The following is a 17,506-nucleotide window of genomic DNA, read 5'->3' on the forward strand; positions in this document are numbered from 1 at the left end:
CAAATAATGGGTACACCAACAAGCAAAAGTTGCAAACTCCTCATCTCTGAAAATGATTGTAACCTAACAGCCGATTATTACTTACTAGGCCCCTAAATGTCACTTTGCAGCCGGTTGAACTTTATCCTTTTCAATCGTAGACATCGTGACGGATGGAAACTTGGAACATTATCTTATGTAATCTAGTTGGTATTATAAAGCTATCTGTAACTTTTCAGGATCAAAATACCATCAGGGACCCATAAATTTCCTGTAATGACTCGCCATCCAGGATAGCTTATTATTGGATGGCGAGTCATTACAGGAAATTTATGGGTCCCTGATTCCATAGATGTGTACCAATTTGCACAAATTTGTAGCCCCTCGTGAGCCTCCTCTAGCAACCGATTCTTACTTACAAGTCCCTCTCCCGGGATATACATCCAAGTTCACCGGAAACAAATAATGGGTACACCAACTAGCAAAAGTTCCAAACCCCTTGTCGCTGAAGTCAGTGTAGCCTAACAGCCGATCATTACTTACAACTCCCCTACATGTCTTACAATCGGGAACCAAGTTGTTCTTACCATCAATTACACCAGAAACAGATAATAGGTACACCAATCAGCAAAAGTTGCAAACCCCTCATTGCCAAAGATGATTATAAGCTAATAATCGACTGTTGCTTGGAAGTCCCCTACATATCTCACAATTGGTATCGGCCTATTTTTGGTTCAAGTGTGTACCTTACCACTGAAGTTGTCAACCCCTTGAAACTTTCAAACTGGTGTATGTCATGAAGGAATTTTTGTAACAAAAAATGAATGACATATACTTTGATCAGCTCATCAAGGTCTATCGATTGTCATTGAAAAAAAAATTCTATCTGTCTTAGTTCAAAAGTTGACTTTTTTGCCGGAGGCCAACTTTCTAACACCACCACTTAGAAAGGAGCAAAGGATAAGCTCTAATTTCTTTAGCAATGAGAGAACTTTTAAAGTTTAAGAGGTATATCTGATACCATTTCTCTATTGCAATCCCAAGTAGAAAAAAAAGAATGGTAAAGTCAGCTGAAATCACGAACAGAAATGGCTAGAAACAATAGATGGCAGCACTTTCGGACCCGTGGGAAAATCGCACTTTTTTGTTTCTGTAAATTTTTCTATTTATCACTCAAAGAAGATATATTGGCTGTGGGGCCGGGGAACTACCGCATATATTTAACACTTATAGATTTTAGTCCATCTTCAATTTGAAACTGGTGCCTGCCTGCTTGCCTGCTAGAACGGAGCTTTCCACTCGAAAGCAGAAACATGGTTTGATGAAACGAAAGCTTGGCTGCACAACTTCAGATACTCCTCTCTGACATAGGCTATATAACTCCACTTCACTTCGCACACCATAGGCTCTGGCTCGAGGACAAGCAAAAACCATCCTTTTTGGCCCCAGGCAAGAGTTCTACGGAGCTTTCCAAAATGTAATGTCATATTCATCAATCCGGCCTGAGGTCCACACTTTCCGTAAAAACCGCACAGGTTAGACCCTTACCAGTTTCCAGGAATAAGCTGAGATCGGCGGCATAGGAAAAAAAAAAACAAAAAAAAACCGGGACAAAACCAAAGTGTTGCTCTCGCAACACAATTAGACCATTGGGGGGGGGGGCGTGAATTCGGAAAAATAGGAAAATTTAAGTATTTTTAACTTACGAACGGTTGATCAGATCTTAATGAAATTTGATGTTTGGAAGGATATCATGTCTCAAAGCTGTTATTTTAAATCCCGACCGGATCTGGTGACATTGGGGGGAGTGGGAGCTGGGAGGGGGAAAGCTAAAATCTTGGAAAACATTTAGAGTGGAGGGATCGGGATGAAACTTGGTAGGAAAAATAAGCACAAGTCCTAGATACATGATTGACATAACCGGAACGGATCCGCTCTCTTTGGGGTAGTGGGGGGGGGGGGTTGTTAATTCTGAAAAATTAGAAAAAATGAGGTATTTTTAACTTATGAACGGGTGATCGGATCTCAATGAAATTTGATATTTAGAAGGGTATCGTGTCTCAGAGCTCTTATTTTAAATCCCGACCGGATCTGGTGACATTGGGGGGAGTTTGAGGTGGGGGAACCTAAAATCATGGAAAACGCTTAGATTGGAGGGGTCGGGATGAAACTTGGTGTGAAAAATAAGCAAAAGTCTTAAATACGTGATTTACATAATCGGAACGGATAGGGGACATTGGGGGGGGGAGAGTTGGGAGGGGGAAACCTGAAACTTGAAAAACACTTAGAGTGGAGGGATCGGGATGAAACTTGGTGGGAAAAATAAGCACAAGTCCTAGATACATGATTGACATAACCGGAACGGATCCGCTTTCTTTGGGGTATTTGGGGGGAAGGGGTTAATTCTAAAAAATTAGAAAAAACTGAGGTATTTTTAACTTACGAACGGGTGATCGGATCTCATTGAAATTTGATGTTTAGAAGGATATCGTGTCTCAAAGCTCTTATTTTAAATCCCGACCCGATCTGGTGACATTGGGGGGAGTTTGAGGTGGGGGAACCTAAAATCATGGAAAACGCTTAGATTGGAGGGGTCGGGATGAAACTTGGTGTGGAAAATAAGCAGAAGTCTTAAATACGTGATTTACATAATCGGAACGGATACGCTATATTGTGTGGGGGGGTTAATTCTGAAAAATTGGAAAAAATGGCGTATTTTTTAACTTAAGAAGGAGTGATCGGATCTTCATGAAATTTCATATTTAGAAGGAACTCGTAACTCAGATCTCTTATTTTAAATCTCAACCGGATCAAGCGTAATTGGGGGGGGGGGGAGTTGGGGGGACCGGAAATCATAGAAAATACTTAAAGCGGTGAGATCAGGATGAAACTGGATGAGAAGAATAGAAACCTGTCTAAGATACGTGACTGACATAACGGGACCGGGTTTTCACTTTTTGGTGGATTTGGGGGGGGGGTAATTTTGAAAATTGAGGTATTTGTAACTTACGAAAGGGTGACTAGATCTTAATGAAATTTGATATTTAGAAGGATCTTGTGCTTTAAAGCTCCAATTTCAAATTCCGACCAGATCCTGTGACATTGGGGGGAGTTGGAGGGGGGAAACTGGAATTCTTGGACAATGTGAAAATTGGGGTATTTTTATCTTACGAATAGGTGATCGGATCGTAATGAAATTTGATATTAAGAAGGAATTCATGTCTCAGAGCTCTTATTTCAAATCTCGACCAGATCTTTTGACATTGGGGGGAGTTGGAGGAGGAAATATTGGAAAACACTTGGAGTGGAGGAATCGGGATGAAGCTTGGTGGATAGAATAAGCAAATGTCCTTGATACGTGATTGACAGAACCGTACTGGATTTGCTCTCTTTGGGGGAGTTGGGGGAGGGGTTCAGTGATTTGGCGAGTTTGGTGCTTCTGGACGTGCTTGGACGATGAAAATTGGTAGGCGTGTCAGGGAGCTGCACAATTTGACTTGATAAAGTCGTTTTCCCAGATTCGACCATCTGAGGGCCTAAAGGGAGAGGAAAAATTAGAAAAAAATAGGCTAAAGTAATTAATTGTATTACATGATAAAAAGTTAAAAAAGAAAGAACAAATAGTAACCAGCTGCCTGCTCTGACCTTGCATCTCGACTAAGGAGAAACCCTTTGATCTGGGATTTAAGTTGCGAAATCGATTCAGAGCCTCTAATGTTGTCCGAGGGAACATTCCAAGGGGCTATAATTATGAGATGAAACACATGGACTATGGGCTAGCTTCACTGTTATTTTCTTCTCATATACTAGCTTATCAGGATTCGTAGCATGATACGAGTGATGAACAGAATTAGTAGAAAATATATCCAGAAAATATGCTTGTGCATTCAAGCATTGATGTGCCAGTGTTAGAAACTGGTTTTCCCTTAACTGACCAACACTCAAAATTTCGAAATACCGGCCCAAAAGAAACGTGCGTGAAAAATCATCCAAAATAATCTTAAAAAAACGCTGGCAGTAAGTAGCTTTCCTTTGAAAGTGGATTTGTCTTTAAGAGTCAACAGATTGTTAATATCTTATTTTTTGCTGACAAAAGCGTTTGTAAATGTATCTATTTCGCTAGTTTATTTTACTTTTTAATTTCGCGGTTTAACGTGGCAACAGTATTACCCTAATCTTTATATAAATTGAAACAACCTATTGAAAGCCATGACTTTCAGGTTAAAATAGACATAATAAGGGTGGGGGGAGGGGCAAATATTTTATTCGATGTTATTGTACTTTTAGAAAAAGAAACAAAAACAAACATGCTAAAAAAGAATCATCACGGAATATCTCTTGAAGAAGAAGAGCTCATTTCATTTTTGGGTGTAGTGTAAAAAGGTTATTTTAAGATCAAGCTTTCATTTAAATTAAAAAAAAGTTTAAACAACAAATTTAAAACTGATAAAAGCATCAGCGAAAGCCATTAGGAAAAATCTTGGCGAAGATGTGATATCACCCTAATCACTAAATAATTTAGAAACAACCAAAAGAAGAATCTTGAAACCGTGATTTTCAGGTATACAATTTGTCTAAAAACATATAATAAGGGTTTAGAAGGATGGGACATTTTCTTTATTTCGATGTCCTTTGTAATTCTAAGAAAAAGAAGTAAAAACAAACATATTAAAAAACAAAAATCATTGCGCAAAAACTGCGAACGAAAACGCAACGTAAAAAATGTTCTATTAAAATCAGGAAGTTTTATTTAAAGTAAAAAAAAGAAAGAAAGAGTTTAGACAATAACAGCGAAACAACATATTTAAAATTGGTAAAAGAATCAGCAAAAACCATACGGAAAAATCTTGGCGAAGATGTGGCATTCCCCTAATCACAAAATTTTTTTTTAAGAATATTGAAACTGTGATTTACAGGTATAAATACATTTTTTGTTTTGATGTCCTTTTACTTCTAAAAAAAGTAAAAAACAAACATGTTGAATAACAAAAATCATTGTGCAAAAAACTCAGGACGAAGAACGCAGCATAAAAAATGTTCTATTAAGTTCAACAAGTTTTGTCTAAAATCGAAAAACAATAAGATTAAACAACAACAAAATAAAAAATTTAAAATAGAAAAAAAAACGTTAGCGAAAACAATACGGTAATGATCGAAGTTCACAACTTGTAGTTGTTCTTCTATCTGCTAAGTTGAAAAGCAGTTCTTTATAGTTTTCTGTCGCATCTATGAAGGAAGAGATTTTACCTATAGTCTGCTTCCTCTCATAACAGCTACTCCGTATACCCCCAGGTCATAGGTTTAATTATTATGTGGACTTTCATTGTAAATATTATGTCAATATCAAATTGTCTGTTATCCTCCATTAATTCTATTTATTAGTCAAACATTATGTGGTAACGAACTGTAAGTAAGGAGCGACCCGGCTCAATAGTAACTGAATCTCTTCTAAAAAAGGAATTTCGATAAAATAGATACATCAAAAGGATGAGATTTTTATGCTGATTTTAAATATATAAGTTTTATCCATGTTTAGTCTTACCAATCAAAAGTTACGAGCCTAAGAAAATTTGCCTTATTTTTGAAAAAAAGGGGGAAACCCCCTTTGTATTTTTTGCCAGGAGAAAGATCACGAATGCGTGTTTATTTGTTTGTTTTTATCCCAGAGGTAATCGTATCGACCCAGTGGTCCTAGAATTTCGTGGTAGTCCTCATTCGAACGGAAATGAAAAGCTCTAGTGACTTTTTTAAGTGACCAAAAAATGGAGGGCAACTAGGCCCGCTCCCACGCTAATTTTTTCCCAAAGTCACCGGACCAAAATTTTGCGATAGCCATTCAGCAAAGCCGAAAAATGTAATAATTAGGATGATTTAATCCCCCAAGATCCCCAGGGGAATGGCTGCAATTTGTGAAGTTTGCCCATTGTTTACACATAGTATTGGTTATTGGGAAGTATACACATGTTTTCATTAAGAATTTTTTCTAGGGGAAGGGTCGGGGGGTGGTGGTAGGTTAAGTGGAAAGATCTTTCCATGGAGGAATTTATAATAGGGGGAGATAATTTTTTATGAAGGGGGCACCCGATTTCCTCGTATTATTTGGGAAAAAACGATCTGAAATTAAATTAAAAAAAACAACCAACTGAAAGTTTTTTCAACTGAAAGTAAGGAGCAACATTTAAACTTAAAACGTACATAAATTATTACGCATATAAGGGAGTTTGCCCCCCTTTTAATATCTGGCTCTTTATTCTAAAGTGTTTCTTAATACTTTCAAAAGAGCTATTTATTCTACTTAAACGGCCTTTGTGATCCATTCTTAAAGAATTGGAACAAAATTTGAACTTTAGCGTAAAGAGTGAGGTATTAACAAGGGGGTGACCCCCCGTATACATTATAATTATGTCCGTTTTAAGTTCTGATGTTGCTTCTTACTTTCAGTTGAAAAACCCCTTTTTTATTTAATTGAAAACTGAAGTCACACTTTCTTCCTATAGTGTAATCGATATAAGAAGTGGGGCTAAATTCTTATTAAGACGGTCGAAATTTATATATATATATATATATATATATATATATATATATATATATATATATATATATATATATATATATATATATATATATATATATATATATATATATATATATATATATATATATATATATATATATATATAAATATATATATATATATATATATATATATATATATATATATGTATATATATAAATATGTATACATATATATATATATATATATATATATATATATATATATATATATATATATATATATATATATATATATATATATTATATATATATGTATATATATATATATATATGTTTATAAAAAGTTCTTAAAGACATTTTTAGTTTTAAAGTTTGCAGTTTAAAGTTCGGAAGTTTATATATATATATATATATATATATATATATATATATATATATATATATATATATATATATATATATATATATATATATATATATATATATATATATATATATATATATATATATATATATATATATATATATATATATATATATATATATATATATATATATATATATATATATATATGGTGTTGTGCTGAAGATGGCCCTTCTGTTGAGATTTTGTTTAGAATTCCACTAGGTCCGTAGTTTCAATGAAACTTTTCTTGGGGATTTCAAATCCGGAATGTAATTTCTTTCATCATTCAAATTTGTGTAAAGTTTTCAGATAACTCTTTCTCTCCCCCTCCCTTCCCCTGTAGGAAAATCATTATATTGTTTATCTCCATCTGGATTTGTTGCTTGCTGTAATTTGAATCCAGTTCTTTTTCTTAGGGACAGTAAACATTTACTAATTTCTTCCCTGGTAATGTATCTTAAATACACTAGTCTCAGTGACTAATAACAGATACAAGACAAGTAGTCTCAGTGAGAGGCAAAGCTGACATAGAATTGTCAGAGATTTTTCAGAATTGTACCAAAATGATGTCATTTCTCTTTTTAATAGAGTCTATCATCCATCCTAGGCCAAATTTGATCTTCCATCCAAAGTAGATATTTGACGGACTGATAGATGAATCTATCAAAGATTATGACTAAATTAAGGTTTATCATGACTAATATACATTATGAGTCATAAATATTATGACTAAATTAACAAGTACCGTGGTAATATATTTTAAACGGCATATTTGCCCTTCATAAGTGTAGCAATAATCGCCAGTTAAAATATTTGTCCTGCCGCTATCTGGTAGAATGAATAGCTCTTTTGTGATCCTTATATGAGGGTGTTATAAAATAAAAGGGATTTTTCCTTTGTTTTTTTAGGGTATTGCTTACCTGAGCCCTTCTTTCTACACAGACTGAAAGAAGTGATTGATAGAATGATGATAACGTTGAAGGATCCAAGTCTACCTCTCCTCGAGTTGCAGGTAATTTGACTATAATTCAACTATAAAGGTAATTTGACTGTAAAGTCAATTTGGCTATGTAAGTAATTGATTGTTGCAAGTAATTCCACTATAAATGATGGGTTACTTGTTAATTAAACGAAACATAATCAAAATTACGCTTAGGTTAGGTCTGAGAAAACCGGTTTCATAGCCACAAAACCAAGTGACAGAATAAATGGGAAATATATAATTTGGGTTTTCAAGGTCATCAGTTTTTCAATGTCAAGATAATAGGGTATTAGGAAAATATTTGTATACAGTATCTTTCTGTCATTTTTTCTTCTTTATTTCACAGGATGTCATATCCTCAATATCAGGAAGAATTCCCCAAGTGGTTGAACGAAAAATTCGGAAATTGATGGCGCTGTATGCGAGCAATATTACTTCCGTGCTGGCCCAATTTCCGAGCCAACAAATTGCCAATGTTATAGATTCGTAAGTTTTTTCTTTTGTTTTTGACAGTGTTTTGATACAGCAGAAAATCAAATTATCTCCATAAATTCTCATCTGCTTTCTAGGGTTATAAATAAAGAAAGGTTGATATGGCTAGGACCTATTTTGTGGATGAAGGATGACGGATTACCAAAGAATGCCCTTGTTGGCCAACCGTCTAGGGCCAAACGAAAAGCACGTCGTTCCTTAATGGGGTGGGAGGATATCGTAAGGAAAGATTTAAATGAAATTGGAACTTTTTGGGAGGGAATAAAGAGTGAGGCTTTGATTAAATTGAGATGGAAGAGGAGCGGGTGTAGCAATGTTGCCCTCAAGCAGCTTGGTGCTGCAGTGAGTTGCTAGTAGTAGTAGTAGTAGTAGTATTAGAGATGTTGAATATTGTTTAAATTAAATGTTCTTTATTGACTAAACATCTACGAAAACGGCAATCTTATTAAAAAGTTATAATTTCCTTAGTTTTAAGTAAGTTCCTCTGAAGTATTTGATTTTAAGCTTAAAAAAGATTTTTTTAAAGAAGGGCGGAAATAATTTACTTCTCTGCGAAAGTTGGTCTGTTTAAAGTATGTCTTTTGCAATAAGCTATAGACGACTGCAATAACTTAAGTTGATTGCAATCGATAACGTCAATAGCGATAAGTCGATTTCTAACTTAAGTCGATTGCAATCGATAACGGCAATAACGATTAGTCGATTTTTATCTTAAGTCAAAATACTATGGGCGGAGTAATGCCTGTTATTATACTATGGTTCTGTGAATGTTGGTGGACTACGTATATTTTTAGTCTTATTCAATAACACTGTGGATAGATACAGAGATAGGGTGTGTCCCAATACAATACTCAGTAAGACCCCACGTTAAATACAGCTTGTTGCAATGTTTTGTTTTCACTGACAATCAATGAAAACCATTCGTTTTGCAAAGAGAATGTTTTTGTTGGCTGTCAGTAAAAAAAAAAAATGTAGTTGATTGCAATGAACTATACTGACCGTAAGGTGTGCTTGGATAAGGGTTTCTTCTAAATATGTGAGTGGCTCTAAAAATTGGCCTTCGGGTCTCCTACTGTAATATCATGGTAGGACGTCTAAGGTAGAGAAACAAGAGGAGAGGTGGCCTCATAGAATACTCAGTACCAAGACTAACCCCATATCAAATACAGCTTATTGCCATTGATTTTAGTCCCTGGCAACTAATGAAAACCATTCCCTTCCAAAAGAGAATTGTTTTTATTGGATTTCTGTAATCAAAATCAATTTAGGCCGTTTGCAAGAAACGGTATTCAGCGCAGAACGTGATTGGAAAAGGGCTTATTTTACTTATGTAATTGGCTCCACTGTTTAGGCCTCCTTTCAGAATATATTTATTAAGGTAATACCAAAAACGATACCTTTGTTCTGCTGATGTGGTGCGTTTGAAATATGACTTTTGGGCTTCCTGCTATAATTCTATAGGCGAAGATAAGGCATTACTCATACATTTTTTATTTTGGAACAGTTGTGGGTAAAACACCATAAAGAGTGATATTACTCCAATCCTAGAGAAAAGTGAGGGCTATCTATATTGAATATATTAGTTATCTATATTGAAGGAAGAGTGGGGGATGAGTTCATTTAGTCTTTTCTGTCTATATCTAGGTTGTTGTCTCTTTTCTAGTCTCTTTTTCTATAATCAGATCAATAACTTTAATTGGTCTCTTTTTCTATGATCAGGTCAATAACTTCAATAGGGTGTCAATTACAGAATAAAATGTATTCTGTATACTTTAGCTTTGAGACTACCTGAATATCTGAGTAGGTTTCTAAAAATATCTACCAAATGAATAACCATTCCTTTTTCACAGATAGGGGGGTGGGTATGTTTGAAGAAACATGAAAATAACCATCATTGCTATTGGGCTTGTTATATTAAGAACACTCCAGATTGGAAACCCTTTCTAGAATTGGAAGATCCAAAAAGCTTCTTTGAATCTTCAACCTCAACCTTTGGTTCTTCAACCTTTGAATCTTCAAGATTAAAAATTGACGCTATTGTAAAAAATAATCACCAAGGCCATCTCATTTTTGGCGTTTCTTTGTAATTTTTCTATCTAATAAGAAGGCAAAATCACTGTAATTATCTCATTTGGTAAAATTTGTGTAGTTTTGTGTGTTCAAAATCCCAAGTTTGAAGCTTGAAGAAAAGAACAAGGAACTCGAAAAGCTAGATGATCTTGTTGACTTTTTTAGCCACCATTACGAGTTTTCACTCTTATAGGTCTTCCATACACTTCGGCGTAAACTATTATTTGTTGTTAAAAATATTCAAATAGCACAAAAAATTTTATCAGAGTATTATGCCCATGGTTCGTGAAAATGGTCTGTTGGTCTCCTACTCCGACACCATAAGTGGCATAATACCAATGATGATAGTATCGTTCTGTCCCCCCCCCGTCCATGTTTAAAACTTGGCTTATCAAAATATAGCTATAGAAAGAAAACAACCTATAGGTTTTTTTTTCAAATAGTTGTGGGTTCAAAACCAGAAAGAGTGATGTTATTCCAATACTAGTTAAACCGGATAGATAAATTACTACTTTTTACTCAATGTAACGGCAGAAAAATCTTAGACACTTCTTACGGGGACAGTCACCCCTATTTGCCCCCTATCTACACCACTGTGCCTATTTAGAATTTCATTATTTGTGTTTTTTTCCCCAAGACATGCAGCAACTTTGCAAAAGCGGAGTGACCGTGATGTTTTCTTCCTAACCACTCAGGGGATTGTGCAATTGGTCCAACGATATCGCAATGGTATTCGCGGTCGTCTCAAGTCAGTAGTTAGTGAATTGCTGAGACAATACCTCAATGTTGAAAGTCAATTTCAAACAGGTAGGTTTTTCGTCTGTTTTATACAAGTTAATACTGTCTTTACAAATTAATTTCATTTGAGGGATTTTTCTCATAGAAATAACGTACTTATATAGGGTGAAATAATGAAAAAAAGATTATGCACAAAAATAACCTTTCTTAGGACATAAAAAGTTTCCTCCAGATATTTTTTTGGAGTGAAAGGGAGGGGGTGATATTAAAAAAAAAAGTTTGCTTTGGACCGATGTGTCTTATTTATACTTCCAGTTTAAACTTTTTCTTTTTGTTACACTTTGTATAATTGTTGTTTCTGTTCTTTTAAGCCAACCCTGATTTGTTATTCCTCTGTTAAGGGAATCTTTTCATATATGCGCTTTTATGTTACAAGCATCTTTGAATCTGTACAATTATGGGAAGTAACGAAGGGACGAAATAACCCAGAGGTGTCCTGGGCAAGTAAACAATCCACGAAGAGTCCCTAGTATTGCCAAACAATATGTGATTCCATTACTTTGTGCCTTCTGCTTAAAACGGTAGTAGATCTCTTGGTGAATCTTAGTCAGCAACTCGGTACACCCCTCCCCGTCCCGTCTTTTCGGAGCTTTGTACGGATGATAAACTCTTTACTACATATATATGTTAACCTAAGGTTAAAACAACTAACGACTATATCTATTTATAGCGTGGAATACAGTGATTTTCTCAGTGCTTAAACCAGCTTTAATCCTAGTATCCACTCCTTATTAGAATAAGGTTGGATCTTTAATTTTTCTATATTACAGAGACGTGAAAACCCAATAAATGAAACTATAATGATAATAATTTCTTATACAAAAGCCAACAAGGATTGTGACAATACAAACAAAAGGGTGCGAATGCAATCGTTGTAGACCTACAATGGTCTTTATAAGGATTCTGTTTGGAATTCTTTGTCTGAAAGGCGAGGGTTCGATTCCTGGTGTGGTCAATTATTTGGTTTGGGACAGGGGTCTCTGGCGTGACTGTAAGCTCAGCCAGAGTTGACCCAGCTCTAAATAGATACCTGGAGAAATCAGGGGAAGGTAAGTAGGACGGATATGCGAAAGCATAGGATGGCTGGCCCGCATCCCCCCATTGTGCTTTCGGGCTGAAGAGCCTTGAGACTGAGATCAGCACCACCAGTTTTGAATTTAAGGATCTAATGCCGTATCCTTTACCTTTTATAGATTTACAGAAAAATAGCCCCATGGCCCAGTATTATTCCCAGGAACTGCCTCAGCTTTAGAATATCTCCAAAATCCATCTACCCTGTTGTGCTTATCCAATTATTATTTTTGAAAAAGCTTTCCACGAAAGTTCTTTCCTTAAATCCACCAGTTTCTCACACTCCTCTACAAAATACAAAAGGCTCTTCCAGTACCCTGCACTACCCCAATCCACATTGGGAAATGGTATGGACCGTTTGCTGCCTAGGCTGATCCATACACTTAATTCTTTCCCCAATTGATCACTAGTTGTCTCTCATACTTGTCATGTTATTAATTACTGATTCTTTGCGATCTCCTCTCGTCGCAATTGAACCACCTATTCTGTAACCTCTTCTTCACTTTCTCCTTCAATAGTCGTGATGGAAACTGTTATTGCAGCAAAATGTGATAAATGTTACGAGAAACGTATTTCAATTTGTTAAATTTTTATCGGGTGACTGGCTTGGTACTTGTCCCTTTAAAAACCGAGCAGCTGAAACGCTGCTTATATATATATATATATATATATATATATATATATATATATATATATATATATATATATATATATATATATATATATATATATATATATATATATATATATATATATATATGAGTTATTTTAGTATTTATATTTTAATTGCATCCATTTAGTCAGTTGTTCAATTGTTCATATTTTTGCCCAAAAATTTTGTTTCACCTAAAGATAGTGGATATCATATACACAGATATTTGCATCTTTCACTTATATCCTTTTTGTTATAAAGGTCATTATGATAAGTGTGTATCAACACTGAGAGAGAAGTACAAAGACAATATTGTTAACGTGGTTGGCACAATTTTCTCTCATTCGCAAGTTGCCAAGAAAAATATTTTAGTAATTCAGTTGATTGATCACCTTTGGAGCCATGAGCCAGGACTTACCGATGAATTGGCAGCCATTTTCTCCGATTTAACCGGATTGAATAGGACTGAAAATGCCCGAGTGGCTCTTAGAGCACGTCAGGTAAGCAACAAGATTTTACTTCGATTGCTACTTTATATCTTGTGACTACCAATAAGCAATTTGTGACACGGACATTTTTATGTAAACATTTCATGACAAGTATGACAAACCTATGACACCTTGTCCCTATTTTTAACATCCCTTTATGACATCTTATCGACATTTTTATGTAAACATTTCATGACTAGTATGATAAACCTATGACATCTTATCCTGCTGTCAAACAATTTATGACATCTTGACATTTCTATGTCAATATTTCATAATTTATGACAAATCTGTGGCATCTTGTGACTGCCTGCAAGTCATTATTGACATTTTGGTATTTTTATGTCAAAATTTCATGACAAATACATGACATCTTAATGACTGCCTGTAAATAATTCATGACATTTTGAAATTTTTATGTGTGACTACCTGCAAACAATTCATGACATTCTGAAATTTTTATGTCAACATTTTATGGCAATTTTTGGCAAATATATGACATCTCGGGACTCCCTGCAAACAATATATCACATTTTGGAATTTGTATGGCAATTTGTGACAAATCTTCGACATATTGTGACTACCCGAAAACAATTTATCTTACATACTTCTTTGATATGTAATTCTATGCAACACGTTCACTATTTATAGTTCCATTCTTTACCATAATATGGACTGCAAAAATATTTCAGTTTTAAAGTATAATCAATGGTAAGTTTAGGTCCCTGAATCTAAAGTTCTCTTAGCCTGTAAAAGCGATCACGGATGAAGAGTATTCACTCTATAATGGTATTTCAATGGTCTTTTTTGGGGCGGAAGACAACATTCTCCAAGCCTCTAACACTAATCTTGGAAAATCAGTGCTCATTTTATGACTTCTTTCTAGTTGTTATATTTTTTTCTAATTTCTAGGATAAAAAAACGCTTCCTCACTACAGTAGAAATGGTCTTAGAAAATAATTTTGATGCTATAAGCGTTTTTCCAGTTCTTATGTTTTGGTTCAGGTTTTGGGATTGAAGACAACGTTCTGTCAACCTTTAAAAATGGTAACGGAAAAATTGTGTTCAAACTAATGGTGTTTCCTTTTGGTATATATGTGTTCAGCTTCTGGTATTGAATTAAGACAAACAGCTCTGAAGACAAAAAATTTAGAAAACGTTAAGGGAAAAATGCTGATATGAGTACTTATTAATTTAAGAACGGCATCTCTTTCTCTTGTTTTGGATTATGTGTAGGTACCTACGCTCTGGCGTCTTATATACTCTTTTCTTTTTTTTACTTTCATGACTAGGTTCTCCTATGACTTGGTTCAGCCATAGTTGCCAAAAATTTGCTCTTTTTTTTTTTTTTAATTTGTTTTAGCAAAAGAACCTTGAATCTTTTTAGCCCTAACGTTTGATATGAGAAGTGATGATTTGATGTTTAGCATTTCTGAATACAAATAAGGGCAAAATGGAAAGCAGGTTGTCCCTTAATAAGGGGGTATGACGTCATAAGGAAAGATTTGAAGGAAATGGGAATTTCCTGGGAGGTGTAAAGAGGGATCTTTGAATAGATTGAGATGGAGGAGAAGCATGCGTAGGTCTGTTGGTCTCAGGGTGCTTGGGGTTGTAGTGAGCAGTAGTATTTTTTCATGCCTTTTCATCAATAGCTAAAGTACAATGTCTAGATAGTGATGTCTTCCTGCAAATTCGCTTGAAGTCAGTGAATTAGAATTAGAAAGAAATTATGGCATTGAATGAACATAAAAGCAACCTTGAAGTAAAAATGTGTCATTTAGAGCTATACTCAATCTATTATGATTTAAATGTATAGAAACGACAAGGAAGATCAGTAGTCTTTCGACAGATTTACTAGAGAAGATTAGTGGAGTATCCCAAAATAACTCACATATGATTCATATGGTTTGTGAATTGAAACCCCCCAAAATTTTACAATTTAAAAGCTGTTATTTTTCCATTAAAGTACTAGTTTTGCAATTCGCATGTGACCTTGTAGATAGACTTTTGTAGACAATCACCTCTACTATCCCGTACATAGTGTCGCACCACTATCGCTATACAAAGTCGTCTCAGTGTCCCCATCTACATGAACAAGATTTCATTATAACAAATACGTTCAGTATTCAATATCTAATATCCCATATTTATAACAAATACGTTCAGTATCCAATATCTACCATTCATTTAACGTAGTGTTTAAGAATACTGATGGTACAAATTACATTTTCTCTTTTTTTAAATTAGATGCCGCTATGTTAGAGTCAATTTTCAAGCCTTTATTACAATGGTCTAATTCCTGTAGAATTACTATAAACTGCCTTTTTTCACATCAAAAGTAATTTTGATTTAATCTACACTATGTTCAGGAAGTCAATACTTTTTGATAAGTTTTAGACTTAGACTTCAGTAGCTGTCCAGTAACTGTTGATTCTCCCGAAATTTGATTTAGATTATGCAAAAGTGTCTCCATGCTTAGACTTAGGTTTATTTAGACATATACTCTAGCACAAGGCTTATTTACGTGGTCCTCAAAAAGTAAAAAAAGGTATAAATCGCTAAAACTTGTTAAGCAATTCCACGGCGTCTGACTTCAGCTTTGACCTTGTTTGGGCACTCACTGCTGCAACTGGTGGCAAGATGTGACGGGGCTGAGGTGAGGTAAGCAATGTTTTCTCAAGTGACATTATTAAGTGATCATGCCTATCTCATAATAATTCAACCATCAAATTTTTCACTGTTTGGACATAATCTATTGTTTTACTTCTGGTAATGATCGGTGCTGCTTTTTCTGAATAACTTAAATTTCGTCGCATACGTAATCCAAACAACAAGAAAAAGAAAACTATTGATTCGTTTCCTAGATAGATTGCTAATACTCCTTGGTTGCAACTGTTAGGTTTATCTAGCAATATCTTATCTGGCTACATAAATAATCTGATATGAAATGTGAAATAAAGCTTATTATCTAAACTTTATCACGTTTATCTTTAGACTCACAATCCAATGCATCTTGCACAGCCTACTCAACATTGTAGCTTGCCTCTATATTTGTTTAAGAAATAAACTGGCAAGGAGACGCTCTAGTCTATTGAACTTTACGAGGCTACTGCTCGTTTCTGAATAACTTCAATTCCTACTGTATCTCGCGATGACTCGGATTTGTATCTTGCTTCGATGTTTGTTTAAAAAATAAACTGGCAAGAAGATGCTCTAAAAAGAAAACTCGTTGGACTCTTTTTTAAGGGTATAACGGGTTATATGACATAGTATAACGGGTTATATGACAATTTGTCCAAAATGTCATTAGCTAGTATAAATTCAAATGTGATTCTAGTAGAACGTAATAATAAACTCTACAATAGTGGTTTAAATGAATTTGACAGACAGAACTATCAACTAGAATTTTTTACTCGAAAATAATGTTTGTACCTGTCATGTATCTCTGAAGAACAATGAAATCACTTTCTGTTGACGCCGAATGTCGTAGAGAACAAAGGTTTTTGATTTTTGGTAACAAAATCCACCTCCCTTTCCATGGAACTCCCCCCAATCTACGAGAATTTTCATGGAAAGTACCTCTTACGTAAAATCCTTCCCTCCAGAGAAATTATCTTTGGACAGTTCCATCAATCAATCAATCAATATTTATTAATTCAAATTAAAAATATACAAAAAAAATATTATGCCCAATAGAGAGCAGAGCTCGTAAGGCTCACTCCCACTGCAAATTCCCCTTGACACAGAATGCCGTAGCCCTGGGATTCACTTTTTTTTAGGTAGTCACGTTTATCGTGTATGACAATTCTACCTAAAACATCATTAAGTAGTATAAATGCAAATGCGTTTCTAATAAAGTGTAATAATAAGCCAAATAATAATGGTCTAAATGGATTTAATTTCGGAGAGACAACATTTTTTTTTTTAAAGTAACATAGGAACATGTGATGTATCTCTGGAAAGCAGAGAAATAAGTCTCTGTTGACACAGACTGTTGTGAAAAATTAGTGTTCTTGGCTTATTATATTATACACCTATTATATATTATACTA

General features: G+C 34.6%; 1 protein-coding gene across 1 annotated transcript in view; it reads left to right on the forward strand.

Annotated features, from left to right (window-relative positions):
* The window catches only part of LOC136038804 (acetyl-CoA carboxylase-like), a gene marked incomplete in the record, with an annotated part of 240,102 nt that overhangs the window by 119,932 nt on the left and 102,664 nt on the right, over positions 1-17,506 (forward strand). The window contains 4 exon segments of the mRNA XM_065722186.1: positions 7,810-7,913; positions 8,230-8,369; positions 11,083-11,252; positions 13,228-13,466. Of these exon segments, the coding sequence (XP_065578258.1) occupies positions 7,810-7,913; positions 8,230-8,369; positions 11,083-11,252; positions 13,228-13,466 (653 nt within the window).

This window comes from Artemia franciscana, chromosome 18 (assembly GCF_032884065.1).
Source record: "Artemia franciscana chromosome 18, ASM3288406v1, whole genome shotgun sequence".
NCBI lineage: Eukaryota > Metazoa > Arthropoda > Branchiopoda > Anostraca > Artemiidae > Artemia > Artemia franciscana.